The sequence below is a fragment of the Panonychus citri genome, unplaced genomic scaffold (genome assembly GCF_014898815.1).
Source record: "Panonychus citri isolate SS breed McGregor unplaced genomic scaffold, ASM1489881v1 Contig00098, whole genome shotgun sequence".
NCBI classification, from domain to species: Eukaryota; Metazoa; Arthropoda; class Arachnida; order Trombidiformes; family Tetranychidae; genus Panonychus; species Panonychus citri.
The window spans coordinates 48,474-73,281 of NW_026515503.1; the positions used below are offsets into that span (position 1 = coordinate 48,474).

Genomic DNA, 24,808 nt, shown 5'->3' on the forward strand with positions numbered 1-24,808 from the left:
AAATAATTTTATCTCTCTAATTCACTAATTAATTCCGCATATGAGATACAATAGTGAACGCCTATGAACAATGTAACATTATAAATGTTACCAAAATTGATTAGGAATTTGTTTAATTAAATTGTTTAATCGTTATACTTAATTCAAGGTAAGCCCTTTTGAGCATGGGAATTGAATCAGCTGAGGATAAGGGTAAGAATCTGTCTTCCTGGATCAGGAATTATTGATTTTTGATCATGTGAAAGTAATTTAATAATTGCTACATATAACAAGTACGTTGCTCAAATATACTGCAGTAGCAACAATTAAGTGAATTTGAGATATTGTGTTGAGTTTATTTCAATATCATGATAGCTTTTTAACTCATTTTTAATCATAATTGGCACAATTGCTACAAAAGTTAAAAAATTAATTGTTCGCATCAAAAAATCAAAAATAGTTAAGATACAAATTTGATTAATTGCTTGTAGCTGTGATTGGCCTGAAGGATGATTAGTATTGAATTATTTAATATTATTACATTTAGAAAAAGTAATTAAGTATTATAATAAAAATATTGATATTGTACAGAAAATATTTATATTAATAATTAATCCTGTCCAATCTTTGGCAATGATGAGAGATTAATATTACAGATGAGATTACGAAATTACAAAATTATCAACTAATCATCAAAGGATCAATGGTAAGTAATTAATTCAATCAAGACTTAATCACAATATGTCAAACAATTAAGATATGAATATGACTTAGAAAAGGTTAACAATATTAACTATAGAAAAGTTAATTGCTTATTATTAACAATTAGTTGATGATGATGATCCACATCCAATTGATTGATGATGATGATGATGATGATGATGATGGTCAAGATGATGGAGTATTTTTCATTTACGTTCAAATATTAATTATGATACTAAATCAAGAAATTTACAGTTTTACAATTCAGTAGTTTCTAAATTAATTATGCTTAAATTGTTGCCACCGATTTGATTGGAGTGGTATTGAGATGTGTCCGAATACGGTGACGAAATATAAACGGTATTGATTGAGTTCTTGCAAGACAAATGATTCCCGTTCCGTTTGCCCCCGCCGATTGATCCATTGCCTCCATTCATACCTACACCTCCTCCTCGTCCTATTGAATTGACATGGCCATTAGATGAGACAACAACGGAGCCATTGAGACAATTTTTACCCATCGGTTGACCAGCACTTCGTTGATTTGAATTTTTCTTGTTATTATTATTTATCCTTCCCGATGCTGCCGAGGGAAGTGTTATATTTTGTGGTGTTAATCGACCCGCTGTTACACCCCGACAAAGGGCTGACTTATCGTTGGTCGATGATTCTGATCCAGTTCCAGGGTGTGATTCATTCAATGAATCAGTTGGTGTTAAAGGTCCGTTCATGTGAACACCATTAGCTGAAAGACCATCACCAGTACCACCGATTCCCGATCCTTCAGAAACAGCGTTTTCATCAAGAGAGTTACCACCATTTGAATTGTGACTAAAGCAAAACAATCAATTAATTTCAGTTAAAATCTTCAATTGCAAACACAATTACGAGCTAAATTCAATCAATAACATAACAATCAAACACCCTGATGAATAATTTAAATACTAATTGAACTAAAAGTTTACCAATACAATACAATACATGGAAAACTAAAATATAAAATTAGTGCTGAAGTTAAAGGAAACTTTTCCCTTGATCATGAATCTAAATCATCAACAATTATCAGGCATCTTCATGATAAATAATCAAGGAGAAGAGTAAAGAAATTGTAATCGTGAAAATGATTAACCCAGTAAATGAGAAATTAATAATCAATTTAGATTGAGAGAGAAGAGAGAAAAAAAATTGATACAAAAAACAAAGTTAACGAAAAGAAAAGGTATCATCATGATTGGTAATGATTACGATTATTATGATTACTTTCTGATGAATGATTGTAATTTAATTGTGATTATTATGATTACTATTATTTACCTCATTTGTTCATCATCTTTGAACCATTCATTATCATAACCTGTCATCCAAATTGGATTGGAACCTTCGTCTGCATGAATATTCGTGTTTGGAACATTAGTCCGATTCAATTGTGGATCTCGATGGCCAAATGCCGTTGTAGTTGCTGCTTTCAATCGTCTCTCGTACCTGATTGATTATCGGTAATCAAGGGAAATGTTTCAAGGATTAGAAAAAAAGTTAATTCTAAACAAACAAATTGTTCAAACAATTAATTGATTGTAAATATTTTTCTCTTTTACCTATTCCGTTGATTGATACACAAACAGGTAACCAGCATCAACAGAAGTAATAAAAACGCCGTTGAACTAATTAAACAAGCTTTTAATTGATCATCAAATGTTAGCACTTCTTCACGATTCTGTGAGGGCTGTAAATAGAAAAATAATTAACACATACAATTAGTTAATTGTCAATCAGTAAAATGGTTTTCTTTTTAGCTTTAGTTAATTTTATTACTACAACTGTATTTAAATATTAATAGTAACCCAACAATCAATGGTCAGTAATTTGCAAATTGTTCAGTAAATGGACAAGCAAATGTTAAATTATCAAAATTGAAACAATTTGACTTTGATTGATTGTTAATTGTGCTGATTGTGTGATATTTTTACAATTATATTGGTTAAAAGTGTATTGATTATACTTTTAAATAATTTAACCTTAATTAACTGATTACTGTTGTTATTGTTTAGTTTTTTTCAAAACTCAGGTAAAAGTTTTTTGTTGCCTGATCGGTAACAATTAACAACATGAAACAATTAAGTTAATTACTTACCTCACTAACTAAAACATTGAAATCTTTATACAATTGATCAAGATAATCAATGTTTTTATCAATTAATTTCAATACATTGTTCACATCCATGATTGAATTATCATTGGGATCAACAAAATGAAGGTAAAGGTCAGTTCTGTGGATAGAGCAATTAAAGCAATTAGTTAATCATCCAAAGTCAACAATTAAAAGAAATGACTTACTTTAATTTATCAACGATTCCATCACCATTTGAGTGAAATTTGTAATTGTCAACATTGACGATTGCTCCAGTTATATTACTTAGAACACTGTAAATATAAGTAACAATCGCAAGAGAAAAATCAAATTAAGATTTTCAAATGATAATCTGATCATAATTAAATCGTATTGACCTCGAGAGGAAAAAGTTAATCAGTTGTAAATCATAGTAATTAAAGTTTTCCAAAAAAATGAAACATCTTCACACTCATCTTCATAATCTTCATTTTCATCATGTTGACTCGCCTTTCTTACCAATACCACACCTAGCGTATGAATTATGATTATTATTTAATCGTTATCATGATTATCATCAAGACTATTATGTTAATAGATTGTTAATTATGATTAACAATCAATATCATCTTCTTATATTATATTAGTTTTGAGTTTCTTTCCTCATTCAATATTCATTACATTTCTTTTGTTTTGATCATCTCATATTTGTGAATGAAAAGATAGATGAACTTAGATCGAAACAATTGAAAAGTTTTTCTTCACAACTTTGATTAACTTTTGAATACGATTATTAGATTAATTGAGAACAATTGTTTCGCAATTAATTTAATGACACTTACTCTCTGAACTTTTCCAATCTTTCCCTTAACTCGGATGGTGTTAATCGTAACACGAAACGAACCCTTTGATCCTCACGTAATAAGTAAATCTAAATAGTTGTGGAAAATAAAATGCAACAATTAGTTAATTAGATTTTCGTTTTGTTCTTTTTGCTCTTAATTACTGAATAAGTAAATTTCTAAAGTAATTAGACTTACCTTCACTTTCGCTGTATCTGATAATCCCTTGGAGTCATTTGCAGTCACTTGGAATTCAAAGTAACCTTTCATATCTTTTCTCGGATCAAAATTTAATCCAATCTCGCCGGTTTTACGATTAATTAAGAAGGGATCATCTTTAATTGTTTCTAATCCAATTGATAATTTGCGTCTTTGGGGACCAGAGATGTAATAATAGACAACAGCATTGGCCCCATCGTCAGAATCAACAGCCTTAAGACAATTAAACAGAAAGGAAGCAGTTAATTAAACAATCGAGACTTAATTAGTCAAACAAATCGATTGGTGGTTAATTATTAATCTTTATTTACCTTAACAGACATGAAAATTGTACCAAAATCGGCTTCAGTTGTAACTCCTCCGGTGAAAATGGGCTTCACGAATTTAGGTGGATTATCATTAACATCCTTAATTGTTATCGTCACTTGAATTAATGAATTATCTCTAGGATCAAATTTATCAATCTTCTTTGGCTCCTTTAGACAATCATTAGTTGCTTGAACAATTAAGGAATAAGTTGATTTAGTTTCTCGATCCAATGGTCGAGTAACAGTTAACTGGTGGGTTAGAATGTCCAGTTTGAAGATGCCATCATCATTACCTCCTGAAAATGGATAGAAACATCAAAGAAACAATTAGAAAACAGATTAATTAACAATCAATCTATCACGAGGAAACAATTAAACCTGAATCAATAAAATACAAAGCGCCAATTTGATTAATCTTGATCATTGGACTAACTGTTGCAATAACAGGATTACAATATCAATTTTATTTTCCAGATAGTTATAACTATTCAATGAGATTACCAAGTTTAATCAAAATTCATGATAATCAATATAAAACAAATCATGATTTCAATTCATCCAGTATCCATCTACCTGTTGGATTGTATTACAATTTATCATATTAACCCCTTTAATTTATTAATCATGAAAACTTGATCCTAATTATTATGGTGATGAGGCTGATAAATTAAATGGTAATAAACAAACAAAGCAGAAAAAGGTTAACCCAACCCAACCTTTGGATCCTTTTGTTTTAATTGTTGGTAAAATAATAATGGTTATAAATTTACCAGGCCAACAACAATTGACTTTTAACCCTGCTCATAGTGAATACTAATAATTTAGCAATCAAATTTGATTGTGATAATTAGTGATTCCTTTTTAAATTGTATGTTACATGTCATGTGTATGAATGCTGCCTGTTGAATTTTAAATTGTTATCAAGATGATTAAATATTGTAAATAAAACAAGAAGAAGCCACTGAATCCATTATGTTAAATGAGTTTTCCAGTTTTCAAGAGATGAACAATTTTTATTGTTAAATCTTAACAACTGGTAATCAATTTGGTAGTTTATTGATTTGTTGATTGTGTAAATAATAGTAATAAATACTTACCAACAATATAATAACAAGGAATTGATTTAACTCCTGGTTCATTGGGATCATCCATCTCATCTTTATCGATTGTTGGTAAAATTTTGAATGATTCAATTCCGGGTAAAGTGTTTTCAGTGAATGAAACATGAAAATTGTCCTCAGTAAATTCTGGTTCATAATCGTCAACATTGGTGATTAAAATGGTTATATCTAAATCAGTTGATAGCGATGTTGGTTCACCAAGATCGTAAGCTTCAACTCGAAGTTCATAGATTCGTTGACGTTCACGGTCCAATGTTTTAATCAAAGTAATTAAACCTGATGAGAGTTAAAAAGAATAAGAATAATTAGTTTAATCATGATTAATTCAATTAATTTCAAACTTTTTAATCAATGATAACCTCAATTGGAAACAACAACAAGCAAAGACAATTAAAAAAACAACAATACCAATCTAATTTAACCGGAAACATGAACTATAACCTTGAGCTAGTGGGAATTTGATTATCATGTTGACAATTAATCAGATTAATTGTTGTTGAAATAGAGATTAAAGAGAAAAGGTTAAAACGTGATGAGTTAATTGTTTGGGCTAAATTGTTAGGATGGTTAACAAGTTGATTTGTCAATCTCTCTCTCTCTCTCTAAAAAAGTTCATGATAAACAAAGTGAGTTGATTATGATTATAATTATCATGAAAATTAGACAAGGTAAGATGATTATGATTTAAATCTAAATCACGTATTGTGAGGGCGTAAACCAAATCAAATAAATTGCGATTACCATTATTATCTTAATAGAGTAACATTATCAACAGATAAAATTAACCAAATACTAAATTATATTCATCATCATGATAATAATTATAATTGTTATGCTAATGGTTGATTAAAATAATAATAATACTTTGGGTTTGCCATTATGAGGATTAGTTTGATTGGAGGAATTAATTTGATATTTTTACCTGATTGCTTATCGATTTTAAATGTTTTCCAATGGCCATTGGGCAATTCTCGCAATTTGTAATTAACTATTGAATTAAGACCATAATCATCATCAGTTGCTTTAATCTCGATCACTGGTGATCCGATTGTTGAATTTTCTGGTAATCTGATTGTATGATTAACCGGTGGATAGATAAAGTTTGGTGATCGATCATTAACATCGCTAATGCAGATCGGTATCGAGGCGATTGAGTAACGCGAAGGTGACCCAGAATCTTCCACTTTGACCTTTAATGAGTAATTACCAACTCGAGCTCGAAGTGAATTAGCACTGATAATTCGTGCCGAAGCTTCTGATATTGGACTGATACCAGGTAGTTGTTGGAGAGGCGATAAAGATGATGAATCGGATGATAATTGTGAAGATCTTGCTGATAATCTTGAGGGTGAAGATCGTAAAGATCGTGCTAAAAGCGGTAATGAGGGATTACCACTAATCTTTACTGGTTCGATATCAAAAAGTCCATTCTCATTACCATCGATTATTGTAAATTTAATCCGACCATTCGGTGTTGATGGATCATCTTTATCTGTTGCCGTGATTAAAGTAATCGTATCTCGAAGAGGTAAAAACTCATTTGTAATTGAACACCCTGAGGGTATTGAGATGAATGGAGTCTCATCGTTTACATCACTTATTGTGATTGTTATTTGTTGAAAAGCTTTTCTTGATTCTCCAGTAACAAAACCATATTCATAATTATCAACTGCTTGGATTAACAGATTATAAGAACTCATTTCTTCACGATCCAGTTTATTGGCCACAATGATTGATCCCTATTCAGTAAAAAAATATCAATAAAAGACCAGATTAGGATTAAGGAGAAATGATGAAAATAATAATAAAAAGTTAATCATGTTTACAATGATTTTCCTGATCAATTTAAGGCAGAACAAAAAAAAAGGATTGACTCTTAATTGTTGTCCACAATTATGATTAGTTTCAATTATCTTTTCCATTTACTGAACCTTAAAATTTACCTTAAGATTATCATGATTATGTTATCAATATGTTATTAATAAAACCTCACAAGTGATGATAATTATATCTAATTACCGACTGTGGGGCTATTTATTACATTAAATGGTTAAAATAATAACGATTAAGATGATTATGATTATGAGAATGATGATAATGATAATGATTATTTGATTACTTGTTCACAGTAATAATAAAATGGGCTAAAGGGATTGGGAGTTTAGCTTAGATTAGAATTGCAATGAAATTTGATTGTAACAATTAACAATCTAATAGAGTTGATAATCTTGATTGTCAATGAGAAAAAGGGGTTTAGACTAAATTACATCGTGATTAACTAACATTTAAATGATAACAATTCATCAGAACTATTTCTTTTTTTAATTTAATCAGGGTCAACTATTACCATCACTATCAGTCCATTCATGATACTTGGCAATTTAATTTGATGAAAATTGACTTTAAATTGATTCACTTGAATTTCATAACTAAATCATAAAGTTTGGTGAGAGATGAAAATAATTTGAATCGTGTTTGTCTTTATTATTATAATACCATAATCACAATCATCATCATCATTAAATCAACATGAGATACACATTAGGAATCATGATCACCGAGAAAACAATTAAAGTTTAGAAATTTCAATTAAAAAGTCAATTTAATTATTTATAGAAAATGAAATTTCAATTTCAATTCCAATTCCTATTTGAATGCTTTCAAAGACTCAGAACTTTTTGAAAAGGGACGAAATTAGTTCAATACGAATTAATTAAATTGTACTCACCGTATCTCTATCGATTTTGAATTTACCATGGGAAGATGAAGCATCCAGGAGATAAGTTACTTTACCATAGAGACCGATATCATCGTCGTGAGCCGTTACTTGGGCCACTAAGGAGCCAAGAGGTGAATCTTCCGATGCCGTGAAGGTCAGTTGATTGTTACCATCGAAAACTGGATTATTGTCGTTCTCATCGAAAACTTGAATCGAAACTTTGGAAACTGTTGATAAAGGAGATGGTCCACCATCGGTCGCTCGAACTGTACAATTTATCCATGAATATGTTTCACGATCAATTTTACCCTTTACCATAATATCCCCTGATCGAGATGAGATATCAATCAAATCAAGCAATTCTTTACGACCTTCCAATGAATAGGTCACCGTTTTATTCAAATCGTAATCATCCGCTTTTACCGTTAGAATTGGTGTTCCAATAGCGGCATTTTCAGTTATGGCTCCGGTAAATAGTTCCTTCAGGAAAACAGGTCGATTATCATTGACATCGGCAATTTTGATCGTTAAGTAAGCTAAAGGTAAATGTAAATAAAAGTTTTTCCAGTTAACTAATTGTAATCAATTTTTTGTTTCAAATTATCATCAATTGAATTGGTCAACATGATGTACATCAAGTGGTCATTGATAAAAATGATTTAGATCAACAAAAGAGTCGATGAACTTGCTAAGTGAATGATGAATTAACAACATGTAAATTAAGTTAATTAACTTGATGATTATGATTGAATAGGAAAAGACTTACCGGAAGCACGTTGACCGGGCGTAACTGCAGCTAAATCTTCAACAATTAAATATAATTTAACTTGATCCCAAGTTTCCCTATCCAATTCCTTATTAACTCTAATTGTTCCGTCTAATGAATTAATTGTGAAACATTCTTTAAACGTATTCCAATCAACTGATGATCCAGCTTGATTACGAGCTTCACTTAACATGTAATCAATTGAATATCGGAGGAGTGGACGATCATCAGCATCTTTACCCGTTACTCGGGTAACAAAAAAACCTATTGGTGCATCTTCTGGAACTGAAACAATTCCTGGTTCAATGAAACTTGGTGGCTTATTATTCACATCAACAACCGTTATATTCACAATGACCTGGGATTGTTTCTGATCTCGGCCAAAGTTACCATCAAGAGCAGTGACAACAAGAGCATAAGTGTTTTGCTTTGGATTGGACCGATCTGGATCCAGATTGGCACCAGCGGCAACTGAAACCAGTCCAGAATCTGGATCAATGACAAATTTATCCTGTGATCCAGAACTGATTCTGTAAAAAACCCTGGAATTTGTTGGTGAATGGTCACCATCAATCGCCTTAACTTGCACCACCATTGAACCATCACGAATATCTTCAGGAATTGACTTTGTGTATGAAGCTCGTTGGAAAATTGGTGAATTATCATTCTTATCGTAAACAATGATGGTCAACTCAGTGTCGCTGAAAAGTGAGGGACTTCCCAGATCAGAAGCACGAATTATAAGTGAAACGTTTTTCGTTTCACCCATCGGCTGTTTGATCAGCTCAAAGTCCAAAGGTTCTTTAACCTTTAATCGACCTGAACGCGAGTCAATAGTGAAATTATCTTTGTAAACACCATCAACGATTAGATAGCGGATCTGTGAGTTTGGTGTTCCCTGTGCATCAGCATCAACCGCACGAATAATCACTGGACTCACAAACGAACCCTCATTTTCGTATATTCGAGCCTCGTATCGGTCCTCCATGAATCGAGGCTTATTATCGTTAACATCCTCGATTGTCAGCAGTATTTGTACAGTGTTTCGATTGCCTGTTCCCTCGTTATCACGAGCCTCCGCTGTGATATAATATTGAGATAAAATCTCACGATCTAGCCCGTGTTCAGAAGTGGCCAATGTGATCGTTCCCGTAACTGGATCGAGTGAAAGCTTCGACGACAATTCACCAGAAAGTTCAGTATATCGAATACCAGAAGTACCATAATTACCCGAGTCAACATCAGTTGCCTGTAATTGAGTGACAACCGTACCTTTAACAGCGTTTTCTGGAATCGATGCTCGATAAAGTTCACGATCAAAATTGGGAAAATTATCATTGGCATCTTTTATATTAACCGTTACGGGAACTGTTGATGATCGAGGTGATTCAGTTGAATAAACTTTTTCTCTTGCGATTAGATTGAATGTCATTGACTTGGTTGTCTCATAATCCAATGAGATCGGATCTTTAACACGAATAACAAAAGTGGCCTCATTGGTCGCCTCACTTGGAGTAACCTCAAAAGCGGATGCAGATTCACCTTCCAAGGTTAATATAAAGGTACCATTGTTACCTTGATCATAATCATATACTTGAGGTATCTCACCAACCCCAATGAATTTAACCGGCATATCTGATTGAGCATTTTCACTTATCTCAACCGTATAAGAATCCGACTTGAAAACGGGTTTCTCATCATTCACATCAGTTAATATAATGGTTACTTCCGTTGAAACAGAGGGAGGCGGAAACACTGCCACCGTTACCTCGGTTGCAGCGATTTCCAATATATAAGCACTATTACCTGACCCACGGCGAATTGACTCTTCCCTATCAAGTGTACCATCTACCGTTACCGCTCCAGTTGAAGGATTAATTGAAAATAAACCTCGACCACCACGAATAATCCGATAAGTGACCGCATTGTTAACACCACGATCACCATCAACAGCGATAACCCGAAGAACCTCCGAACCGGGAGCTAAATTCTCAGGGATTCTGGTCACCGAAGGAACAAAAGTAAATATCGGCGGATTATCTTCAGCATCTTCAACTCGAACCAATAAAGTGGCCGTTGCAGTGTGTCGATCACCTTCAATCGCTCGATCCTAAACCAATCAATAAACAGTAAATAAAATTTAATTTGAAATCAAAAAGGTGGAAATTATAATTTGCGTGCTAATTGACTATGTTAAATTATCAACTTATCGATTTACAAGTTTAACAATTAGATTGAGTGTGAAATTTAATACAATATAAGTAACACTTGATTGGCAGATCAGATTCACCGGTAAGATATAATTTATTTAAATGTATCAAATTTAGCTCTTTTATTACATATCATTTGCAACGTTATTATCATTTGTTGCCGTTTTCAGGTCATTATTATCATCGCTATCATCATCGTCAATACTTGACGATAATAATTATATTTAACAAGTAACAATTACCAATAGAATTGAAAGAGAGAGAGAGAAACAAAAAATTGTGTTAAATAATTTGAGGTCACTTTATGTTTCCAGCTCAACTAAAGGTGTGGTCATTGGTGTTAAAGTGAATCAAATGAAACTGACCAATGTTAATAGTGAATTTTATTAACTGTTGATGATCTTCAACCGTTTCATCCAGAATAATAATATTACTTTTCACATTGAATTTTATCCTTCATCGTTTTTTTTATCATTTTTTGCTCTCTCTCTCTCTCTCTCTCTCTCTCTCTCTCTCTCTCTCTCTCAGTTCATTTTCATCCTCATCTTCATCACCATCAACAATATAAAATCAGAAATGGATGAACAAAAAAAGAAGCATCAAATTAACCAAACCTTATATTCATTTTTAGGAGAAACTGTTGAATTGGATTAAAAATGGTGAATTAAAAAAGCAGCGAGAAGATGAAGAAAAATAAATGATGAGGAAAGATGAAAAAGAAAGAGAAAATGAAAGATGGTGATGATGATGAGAGGAAGAAGATGAAAACAATGAACATTTAAGTGTGGGTCAAACTTGGCCCACTAAAAGGCTTCACAATCAAGTGAAGAATAAAAAAACTCTAATTGTAACCATTACAATCATTTTATTACTTCAATCAGGTTAAATGGTCTTCTCATCATCCTCATCCTCATCTTCATCTTCATCCTCATCTTTCATTTCTTATATTATTTTTCTCTATTCTCCTGATCATCTAGAACTTACTTATCTTCATAATTATCATCATTAGTTTTCATTTCATTTTAACAATTTCATCTCATCTTGATTTACATTTCTTTGATTCTTTGGGTCATCATGATTAGTTTAATGATGTTTAATCATAAAATTGTTTCGCGGTAGTGATTATGTTAATTTGGTTGACAAAAATCAAGATTGACCATTTATCTTAATTGCATATGATTAACTTTCCAATTCAAATGAATAAACTGATACTTAACAATCAAATCTAAATTATTATGTATGATAATTGTTAACTAATTTACAGCTTCATCATGATGATGACCCTTTGTATCTTATTGACAATTTGACAGTTAATTGTGATTGCTGAACAATTAATTTACCTCTTTTTTTTTCCTGACAATTGTTTCACAATTTACATGAAAGGTAAACAACGAGGTAAATAGTTCAGACTGACCATTTCCGGCTATTCAACTTCCCTTTCATCATAATCTTTGAAAAAAAACTCAATCAAATTAATAAAAATCCTAAGATAAAGTCATATGATAAACTTTTTGATTACTTTAATTTCAACTGATATAATTGTTAATTTAAAATCAATATTAACCAATTGGTCAAGAGAAAGATGAAACCGGAAACAATCAACCAATGAAACCATAATGTTAACTCATCATCCCAACAACAACAAGTAACTAATCAATAATCAAATCAATCGCCAGTTCACAATTACCTTAATTGGTTATTCAAAAAACCTTAATCATAATCTATTGATAACATTATCGGATTCAATGTTTTCCTTTCAACTATCACTATCATGTAATGTATATTTCAAGCAATCATGATAATGAATTCATGATAACCTTAAAATAAGATGATGATCAATATGATTGTAATCAAAATACTCACCAATAGTTAAAGAAAACAACAACAACAACAATCAAATAATTTTCCACTTTGATTATAATGTTTTATTCATGATCATGATACGATAACTACAATTAACTTTTTTTTTCTTCTACTTTTTTTTCATATCTTTTACTGTCTAATAATTGCAATGAATCAAGTTACTTGTATCTGTTTACCTGATTAGATGATAATTGTTGATTGTTAAGAGTAACATCCAATAATTGAATGAATCAAATTTTGTTCAGATTCCCGTCAGAATCTTCATGATAATTAGATAAACTATCAACAATAATGTTATAATAACAGTAAGAGGTTAGTTGGATTATATTTTTAGGACAGGAAAAAGTATTTACTCATTATTATTATATTGATTGTTCATCTTCATCCTCATCTTATTTTTTTTTTAAAGAAAAATTCATCTCAAATTTTTGCTATATTTACTTTCTTAACTACACACCAAATGAATTGGTTAAATTAGCAACAATTTAATCAAGATACAATTAAAGATCACAGTTGATTACTTTTACCTTGTTCATCTCTACAGAATCTTAATCATCATGGGAATTATCAATTGATTATTGAATAACCTTAACAACAACATCAACCAGAATTCATGTGAGAGTCAATGATTGTAACCATTTTAAAATCAATTGGCTGGTTGATTGTTTGATTGATTGATTGTCTTTCAGGTCAAGAAAATTATTCTCACCTTTATCATTCTCAATGTTTACCTTAATCCTCCCACGAGCTCATCTTCATCCATGACTGGATTAGATATCGATTCTTAATCTATTAACAATATTTGATTCAATTCAAAGATTACATCATGTTGATTGAAATGAAGAAGATACGAAAAAAAAAAGTTCTGATCTACTTTGAAATGTTATATTAATTTAAGCTTTGAAAATAATTAATTGTTATTAAAGGTCAATCGGTATAATTAGACGTGATTAAAGGTTAATCATTACTGTTGTTGTTGTTGTTTATTGTTGTTACTGATCAATGTTGATTGTTTTTCCTTCAATTTAATTGTTTGATAAAATCTGTTAATTGTAATTAATGATGATGAAAAAAAAACACCAACAACAATAAGACACTCACATAATAATAATAATAATATAAACAATTTACACTTTCAATTGATGGTCAACAATTAACCAAATCAAGCAACATTTTAAACAATTACAATTCAACCTTGGCTTATTGGCAACTTTCAATTGTAAATTAATTTCAATGAATTTCTCGCTCATCATCATCATCACTCTCTCATTATCTTAACAATTAGATTTTAATTAATCCATGATAATCAACAAAAACAACAACAGAATCAACGATAAAACCTGATTAAAGAGTTGATTGTTGACTCTAATGATGATGAGGATACTTTTGTTAATTATCATGCAAAAGTAAATTGTTATTTATTGTAATCCATGATGATGATGATGATGGAAATGAAAGAGAAACAAAATGATGATAAAGGAATGGGAGAGTTGAAGAGATGAGGATGAAAAGTATATTGTTTATTTTAGATGAAGATGAAGGTAAAATAATAGATGTTGATCCATATTATGTATATGTTATATTGAGATATATCCAAGAAACAATTGGATTTAAACAACAACAATTAAGGAGATTGAGTTTTGACCTCATTGGATTAACGTTGATCAAACACTTAAAGGTATTTGTGAGTATAATTTTTTTCTTCTTCTTACCTCTCAGTCAACAATTAACTGGTTAAATTGTTGCTGTTAAGGTTGATCATCATTAAATTTATAATAATAAATAAATGAATGAATGAATTGCCTTTCCTTTTCTTTGTTGTTAATCTGTTGAATTAACTGTTAACAATTTAGTGGGCGAATCGTTGTTTACCTTTAATGTGTTACTATTATTATATTATGGATATCAATTTGATTTCTTAACCTAATCAACATTGTAACGGTAACAATTACGAGTTAAATTAAAGCGCGATACAATTTTCAAGATGATTTAGTTAATTGTTACTTACGATTGCTAAGATCTTCAATTGATATAATGATCGTCTCTCATAATCTAAATCACCAACCAAACTAATCACTCCTTTACCTTCAACGGTTTCAATTGAAAATGTCTTTGGTCCATTGTCCTTGTCGATTTCCTGAAGAAAAATATTGGATAACAATTAGTTGATTTAGTTAATTTGTGTGTAAAAATTATGAAAAATTAAGTTGATTGTTAAAAGAATCAAACAAAATTGTAGTAAAAAACAAAAAATTAACATCAATTGTAAATTAGATTAGTTTAGTATCCAAAAATTTTGCCAGAAAATAAGACAATTGATTGTAATTAAATTTCTTGACTAAATTAATGGTTTTAAACCTTAATTGTTACCATTTTTCAGTTGACTGATCAAGATGATGATCAATCTAGAGATGAACAATTTATCCTCGATTTTTTTTCTCTACTATTCATGTGTATGTGAAAAGAACCACAATTTAAGTTGAATATTTAAAAAATCGGAAAGAAAAGAAGAAAAAAAGTTTCTCCTTTGCGTTCCAACGAAATCGTTAAAAACTTTTGCGCTCCAATGTTTTTTTCTTATTCTGGTTAGAAAACCATCAAATTCTTGGCACTCACCCAACCTATTATCATGATAATTATCATTATCATCAAGTTATTATATTATAGTTGTAACTTGGATAATAATAATAACAATCATAATAGAAAAATGCAATGGAATTGATATTATCCTTATTATTACCTTTGCGATTTGAAGCAACAATGAATTCAAAGGTAACAGCAAACATAAAAAATACTCAACGAATTGGATTAACCTAAGAATTAAATTGTTGGCTCAACGAAAGTAATAAAAAAAACACCAAACTCTAAATTATAATAATGATTAACTTTAAATATCGTTAATGATAAATGATGATGATGGAAACAATTTTCACATCATTTAACAAATGATTGCTGATAGAGAAGAAGAGTAAATTATCATTAGTTAATCATAAATAATAAGATAAATAAAGTTATGATTAACTTTGATATTGATAATGATTAATTGACACGCTTTGGTATTGGTGATTAGTATTAAATTATTATCAACAACAACAACAACTATGTGACATTAGCAATTTAAATTGTTCACTTTCCAAAAGTTAATTGGTAACGAAAAGTATTCCTAATGGTTTTAACAGTGATACAAATATTAATTGCTGTTTAAAAATCAACTGATTGTTACAGTTAGAAGAAAATAATTTAATCAGTTTTAATGATTGAAGAGAAACAAGAAAAACAAAATGGAAATTAAAATCTCCATAGACTTAGATTATCCGATAACCGTTAAAATCCAATTGACCTTTAAATAGAAAACAGTATGTTGACCTCTACCCCCGAAACTACCTGGTGACCTCAATAAATAACGTTGGATACCACAGATAAATGGTGTAACTGGGACGATGATACATAACTGACCCTCCCACTGATACCTTTATCTTTTCTCACTGGACATCAACATCTCTTCACAACCTCTCACCTTTTCACCTTAGACATGTACTACACACAAAGCACAGAAACGATAAGAGTAATAACTATAATAATATAAATCGCCACAAGGAAAAAAAAGGTCATTGGTCAGTTTCTTGGTTTTAACATCTTTGTGGTTCCTTTTGCTTATTTTATGAGTTTTCCAATTCATGGGAATTAGTAAATTTTCAAAGGTCAACCTATTGGTCAAGATGAAAGTTACATTTATCTTCTCAATCCTTAACCTAAATTTAATCACATCAATCTTATTGTTGTTAATATATTGTTTCATGTTTTCTCTCTCTCTCAAATCAATCAATTATTATTATCCAAAGTTAATCAATCAATTTCAATTGGTTTCAATTCAATATACTTCTAAGTCCAGTAATAAATAATGACCAGTAAATTTATTAGCTAATTTATTTATACCTCATATTGGTCAATATATATAAATGTGAATATGTGAGATGATGTTTATTAATTAATTGTTGTAATTAAGAGATGATCAAAATTTAACCCTTAAAATAAGGTTAAAGGTGCGGAAGTTGTTTATTAATATCATATAATGTGGTTTACTATTAATCATTAACAATCAAATTTAATCATCATCTGTGAGGGCGTATTAATATATATATATTGAGCCACGAATTGATATTAATAACAATCAAATTTAGTTATTAATTATTATGTACATAATATTATCATGTTGCTTCAAGAAGATGTGGATATTTAAATTGTTGATCATTTACATGTAAACAAATCATAATCAATCCCTTGACAATTAACTCCATTCATCATTGTATTGTGTGTGTGTGTATGTGGGAGTTAATTGTAATCATAAATATTTTATATTTTTTTTGATTTGATCAAAAAAAATAAATAAATTTTTCAATCTGATTATCAATTTAATCCTTATCATTAAAGGATTTGTTGTAATAATATTATTATTCAATTTAATTGTTGTTACAAGTTGAAAAGTATTAGCAACAATTTACTGTATCATTGATAATAGTAATCAACTGATTAAGATGATTATATGGTAATGATAATGTTTTTTAATTTAATAAATAATGATAACAATTAAATTGATTTGTTATTTTAACAAGATCAGGAAGTGATTAGTTAAATTGTTTTCTTATTGTTTGATTATTATGAATATTAGTTTTGGTTACTAATCGAAATGTAAATATTATCATACATTTACCATAATGTTCAGACAATTAAGTTAATTGTTGTACTTAATTCATATTGAATGAACTAGATTTTTGATCAAATCTCATGTTGAGAGATTATAATCAATTTAATCGTAACATTTATCCTCAAAATCTTTGATTGTTTCTCATAAGAATCACAATTTTCACAAGGTAAATATGATTATCCTTTAAAAGATTATGATGAGGATAAAAAAGTATCAAGAAAAAAAAGTCTTGTCACATTTGAAACAGAACAACAGTAAAAAAAGTGAATAACAAGAACTTAATTAAATAATTATGTAAAATTTTCTTAAATTAGAATGATAATAATACAAATTATTAAGATAATCTTGATTAAATTATATTCCTCATCATGTTTACCATTATCATTGATAATTAGCTGATTCTTTTCAAAGTTAAATACACGAGACTTGATAATTTACCTTGATTAGGATTATAACTGTGGTGTGAGAATTCAAAGTTCATTATCATGTAACTACTTCAATCATTATCTTCTTTAGGTTACCCCAATGTCAACCACACAAAGACAGGGAGAGAAAGCGAGGGAGGAGGATGAGGAGGCGGTGGTGGTGGTGGTAGTGGTGGGAATATGCCAGTTTCTGGTTAAGAAAATTCAACTTTCAAAAAATAGTGAAAAATGTTATCCTCATGGTGGAAACTTTTCCCTCTCCTTTTACCTTTGATTTTAAAGAGCAATTAACTTTAATCATCATGATTATACATGATGATGATGATGATGATGATTCTGTACTCAGAATAATAATCACAGTTTTAATTGTTCAAATAAATGAAACTTATGTGTAGGTGGATTGAATTTCTAATTTCACCATTGTTATTAGTATCTTTATTTACTATCTACCTGTTGAGTTTAAATAACGATCATTATCAATGATAAATCTAGAAGTTTTTGTCTTCTAAACAAATTGACAGAACTGGATTAACTGATTATCTCTGATAATGGATTATTATTAAGGCGTTCAAGTTTTAATTCTCATGGGAACTCATGTTTCTTTATGAGCCTCTTAACTTTTACCGATCATTTTTATATAAAAGCAACAAGGAGATGAATTATTCTGATATCAACAGGTAATTATCTTTGTTGGTTTAATCATCTTCTCTTATTGTTGAATCTATGAAACTTTCTCAGATACTTGAGATTAGATCAATTTGGACAATTGGTTTTAGTTTGTGCCATCGGTCACCTAATGACCGACACACCAAGTATCCTTTTCTGAAATTATCTCCCACTCTCTCATATCATTCATATTTCTCAGTTATTATTAGCTAATTTGTCCTAAATGAAACAACTGAATCATGATGAAAATGGTAATGATTTTTTTCAGATGAGGACAAAAACAACAACAACTTGACCAATATAAAAGTAGACAGAATCTGATTCAGTGTATTTTCAGGGTGAGAATTGTAAATTGGATGCAAATTATGATAATGAGAGAGACAAAGGTGATGATAATGATGATGATGCAGAAAAAAACAGTGTTGGTCATCATCATAATTATAATATTCGTGTCAATAGACTGGACGTTGAAGCGCAGAAAAACTTGACCAACGCTGATTTTTTTTGAGTTTTGATGTTAATTGTTTGTTTTTTTTTTGACAGTTGTTGGATTTAATTGAAAGTTAATTATATTTACCTGAAGCTGATACAATACTTGACCAAATCGTCCTTCATCTTGGTCAAATGCTTCAACTGTTTCAACTATTCCAGGTCGAGTTTTCTCAGATAAACTGACCGTTGTCCGAAAAGGCCTGAAGACTGGTTCATTATCGTTAATATCCTCGACAATGATTAACATAGATTTAGTTATCTGTTGATTAAATTAATTAATAGTAAATTAGTATCTAAATGTGAGAAATTAATTCATTTTTTGCTCATTAATAGTAATTAAAAAAAGTTCATAAACACTTATTAGAATGAGATATGAATATAAGCCGAAAACAATAGGATAAAAATTGGCAATTAGGTTAATCAACAATTAAATTAAAGTGAGAGAAATGGTCAATGATTAAGTTTTGCAATTTATTCATAAATCACCAACAATTAACTGAAACGATTTTACGTTTAATCAAAGGTAACATTTATTGTAAGTATTGAGTTGATTGTATTTTAATTGTAACTGTTTTTTTTTCAACAATTTACCTTGAAAGTGATTAAGATTAATCAGTTTTTGTGATAATGAGAAAGATAAAAAAAATCAAATGATGAGTTGGTTTGATTTAGATTAAAATTGATTACTTTTGATTTAATTTTGGGTTTCAAACAATAATATGAAAAAAAAGTTAATTTTCTCATTATTAACAATCATGATTAAAATTTAACATGATGATTATTATTATCAATTACTGATTACCCAACCTTAATTTGTTAATAATGATGAAAAGGAGGTTAACAATTAATCATAAAACAATTGAAATCCAAACTTAAACCAACAATCAACTAACAATAACAAATATCATCTAATTCAAGAGCAAACTAAATCAATTAGCAATTAAATTGCTTAATCAACCTGAAAAAATAAGTTATCATTTTTAAGGTATTTTCATTGGAAACAATCAAACTAATTAGTTGATTCAGTTAGATGATAAAACTATTAAGTTTAATCAACAAATTGAATTGTTAGAAAAAAAGATAAACTCAAATTCTGATGAAATGAATAAAAAACTCAGCAGAAATCGTCATGAAATGAATCAGAAAATTTTCAAGAATCTGATTTATATATTTGATTGGAATAATTTTCATGATAACTTTCAGATGACGATAATGATGAAATGGATGATAAAGATGATGATGGATGAGCGTATGATGTTCCTGGCCTAGAATCATGAAATAAAAAATGAAGAGACTCTGAGAATGAATGAGAAAAAGTTCATCAAAAAATCAGAATGAAAGAAATACAAAAAAAAATAGTAACCATGATAATGGTAATGATTGTGTTCAACTGAATAGGAATCCATGTTTTCAGTTTGATGGATCTTGAAGATGATCAACATGATGATAAGTTTACTATTTCAAAAGACAAAGTGACTTCATTGATTGATACTTTTTCATCATCATCACAATTATTATCATGGTTAAGGTAACCAGGCTTGACTTGATCATCATCATCATCATCTTCATCATCAGAAGCAACTATTTAAACATTGGATTCAATATTTTCCAGGTCATTTCATGGAAACCTCATCCAATCCTCTTCTTCATCCTCCTCCATCATCAATGAGTCACTTTGATGATCATGATAAATGTGATGAAATATCCGCAGGTAAGATTCACACCTAATTCAGAAATTCATTTTCTTTTTTTCATCAATCTCTTTTATTCAGATTCATTATTATGAAAAAGGATAAAAAGTAACAGGTACTTTTCATCATCATCATCATCATCTCTCTCTCTCTTCCTACTTCTCACTTTTTCATCATTTCATCTTCCTCACAACCAACAATCAATTTACAATCAAATTTAATTCAGTTAAAAAAACTTTTTTCCAACATTTTCAACATTATTATTCAACCTTAAATATATTTAGTTACTCAATTTAGGTTTTAATTAAATTGTAACAACTATTTAAACAAATTGCCAACAATCCTTAATAACAAGTTGTAACAATTAGTTAATCAGAAAGGATTTAATTACCTGCTTTCAATTCAAAATTTATTGTCAATGTTAACATTGGAAAGTATATAAATTTCAACAATCATTAAATTGTAAATTGATTTGATTACTTGTTGAGAGTAATTTTTAATACATGATTAGTATTTACAGTTAGATTTAATTGTTACCTATCCTCTTTGTTAACTTGTCACAATTAATATTTAATTAACTTACTATGAGAATTAGATTTTATTGTTTTTCTCATCTTCACCAGCAATTAACAATTAGCACAGTTTATAATTTACAATTAAATTAAAAGGTTTCTTGGTTTAAATTTAAACTCAATTGAATCAATTTCTGTCAAGTTGATTAACTTAATCATCATCATTTGGTTTAAAATTATTAATATATAATCATCTTGATTAATGAAACAATTAACAAACTCCCATCTATTAATATTAACATCCTAATCTAAATTTTGTTTAATTAAATTGAAACATTTAGACTTGATTAATATAATTAATTGTTACCGTTAAGGATACGGAAGATTATTCAAATTGTAAATGTAAATATTAATCCACTAATCAACATTAGTTTAATTGTTGAATGAAACAATTGCTACTACAATATAAGAGTCTATTGAACTTTAAAGTAAATATCAAACAATTAACTAATTGTAAATGTTGTAAACCATTAATAGTATTCAAAAGTTTTGTTACAATTTGATGATGAAAAAATTTCACAATGATAACAATCAACAGGTAAGAAAGGGAATTAATTAATTGGATAAGATTAATAGTATTAAGATAATTTATTAATCCAATAAATTATTCATAATGACAAAGTTAATTAATTACCATTGAAAACAAATATAATCAAACAACAAGATTGTTAATATCACAATGAAATTAAATGATTAGCAATTTGAAAGTAAATAAGAAACAAAGGAAAAGTTTATAATTAGTTTAATTGTTACAAATCGCGAAAAGGTAAATCAAGTTAACATATTCTTGTGATTATTTTTATAAATCACAATTAACTTGATGAGTATAAATGATTAGATGAATAAACAATTTACTTTATCATGATAATGAATTTAAAATGTGTAACATGTTGATTAGGGATGAAAAGCATTTCCAACAATTTAATAATTGTGATTAAGATGATGATGAGAAACGCCTAATACCATAAATAAAGAGGTTCGGTCATCATTTTGATCATTAATTTGAATACACAAACACTTTGATCCACCTTTGATCCAAGCTCATGACACCTTACAGAATATTCAATTATCTTCACAACAATTAAAATTATTCTTCAATTTGGTTAGTTAATTGTTGTTCAGACGATTTGATTGTTATTGTAAACGAACATGATGATCAAATATTATCATGTTCTCGAAGTTTTTTAAAGTTAAACCAAAGTTCTGAAAAGTTTGGAAAAAGTTTTTTTCCCTTTTGCTGATCAAACACTTTGGTCTTATTTTTTTTAATTGTGTTCATTTTTTTGTTGATATTGATTGCGAAGAAATTAATTGAATAATTAACTGTTTCTCCATCAATATTTAATCACGATTTACAAATGATTATTGATATTGTATTAGTGTTCTTATTATGGACCAACAATTAACATGTAAACAGTTACAATTTGAACGTGATTAGATTATCACTAATACTTTAATCATGATTATCACATATTATTATTGGTAATTAACGTTATTGTGGTCGGTAATTCAATTGATTAACGAGTTTGTGTGTTAATCAAATAATCAAATTAACTAACCAAGTAACCCAATAACTTTTACTCAAGTTAAATATTTGTCTTAATCAACTATCAGATCTAAATTTAATGCAAGGATGATTAGTTAATTGTGACTCTTGAATTTGTCTCGATTTATTAAATTAGGTGATTTATTTTTGTCTATTAATTGTTGTAACAATTATCATTATTATCACAGTTAAACTATAAGAAAGAGTTGATTATTGATTTAAATCTCAACAGTAGATAAAATAATTAACTCATTGATTGTTAATCAATTTAGGTTATGTAAATTGTGATATTTTTATCTTTCAAAAAATTAAATTATCTTCCTTATCATTTTAAATCAAAAGACATAATTAACGTAACAATTAACTTGATTAAAAAGTGATTCCTAAATTAAATGGACCATTAAAACAGTAACAATTAACAATTCAAAAGTACAAGTAACTGAAAGAAAAAAATGTTTATCATAATCAACCGGTTGACAATCAGTTAATCAACAACAGTTAATGAACCAGATGAAGATGAACAAAATTTGTAACAATCAACATGATTAAATTGTAATAATTAACATGAAAGTGGAAATGATGATGATCAAGTAATCGTGAAGGTGAAAACAACAACAACTCAATACAAAGTCAACTCAATGTTACCAATGATTTAAGAATCGATTGCAAGTTAATTGTTATGACTATTTGTTTGATTATTTAGTCTACATTTCCGTTAAGATGATAACTCAAACTGACCAATTGATTGAACCTGAAGACCTGATGGTCAAGGTGATGAGAAGGAGGCAAAAAAAAGGTAAAAGTCTCTGGGAAAATGAAGGAAGAGAAAATTTTTTTTTTCGTTTTCTACTTACATAGTTTCCTTTACCTAATTTACCATCTGTCAAGGTAAGAACCAGCGAGTAAGAGTCTCTGGTCTCACGGTCAAGCTCTTTTCTCAGGTAAATCGTGGCCGAAGATGAAGATTTGTCATTATCTATTTTGAGTATATCCTCACCAATGGTACCAAGAACACCAAAGGTTAAAGGATCACCATCAGGATCTTCACCGGTCAATCGGTAAATCTCCTTATTCAAGGAAGATGGACCTTCCTTTACACGAATCACAATCTCCGATCCACTCGCACCTCCGCTTCCACCGGCACCAGGAGAGGTGGTAAATCTTGGAGGGAAATTATTATCGGCAAGTGAATTAGGAATTGATGATGGCGATGAAATTACTGTTGGACAGATTAAATTAATCCCAAGGAATAATGTTATTAATAGATTAGGTGACAATGAGATTATCCAAATGGACAATAAAAGGTAACGAGTAACTATTAATCCAATGACACTTAGAGCACTTTTCATGACACAAAAAGATGATGATAAAGATGAAGACGATGAAAACATTGGCACTTTAATTGGTTTCATTTTAATACAATTTACTGGTGATGATGATGATGATAATGTTGATGATTTAATTGAAGACAATTTCGCATCTAATTGTAACATGTTAACTTTAATTCACATTTTTCACCGGAAAAAAAAGTTGAGAACTTAATTGTTGCTCGTTGTTAAATACTAATAGTGTTTATCAATTATTCCGTTTTGATTTTTCAAAGGTTGATGTTCATTAAACTCCATCCATTACTATTACACATCTCAACTCTTCTTGAAATTGTACAGGTAAATAAATCCAGGTAAAAACACAATACACCTTAACTGTGCCTACACTTACTGGCAACTGAACTATTGTTATGGTTGGAGATTTTTTTTTCTGTTCCCAGTCAACATTCAATGCGAAAACATAACAAAAAAATGGGAAGACAGGAAAAGAGAAGATGATGAAGGAAGATAAAACCTGTTTTTCTCTCTCTTTCTCTCACTCCCCATC

General features: G+C 29.4%; 1 protein-coding gene across 1 annotated transcript; it reads right to left on the minus strand.

Moving 5' to 3' along the window:
- Window positions 1-315: 315 nt before the first annotated feature.
- LOC128388375 (cadherin-23-like) lies at window positions 316-24,707 on the minus strand. Its single transcript, XM_053347763.1, has 15 exons — window positions 23,788-24,707; window positions 19,210-19,383; window positions 14,845-14,973; window positions 8,764-10,873; window positions 8,007-8,533; window positions 6,201-7,017; window positions 5,255-5,554; window positions 4,161-4,453; window positions 3,829-4,062; window positions 3,631-3,719; window positions 3,016-3,102; window positions 2,813-2,948; window positions 2,277-2,404; window positions 1,996-2,163; window positions 316-1,512 (listed from the first exon to the last, which is right to left on the minus strand). The coding sequence occupies exons 1-15, from the start codon at window positions 24,424-24,426 to the stop codon at window positions 939-941; spliced, it is 6,405 nt and encodes a 2,134-aa protein (XP_053203738.1). The 5' UTR covers window positions 24,427-24,707; the 3' UTR covers window positions 316-938.
- Between the last annotated feature and the right edge of the window lie 101 nt (window positions 24,708-24,808).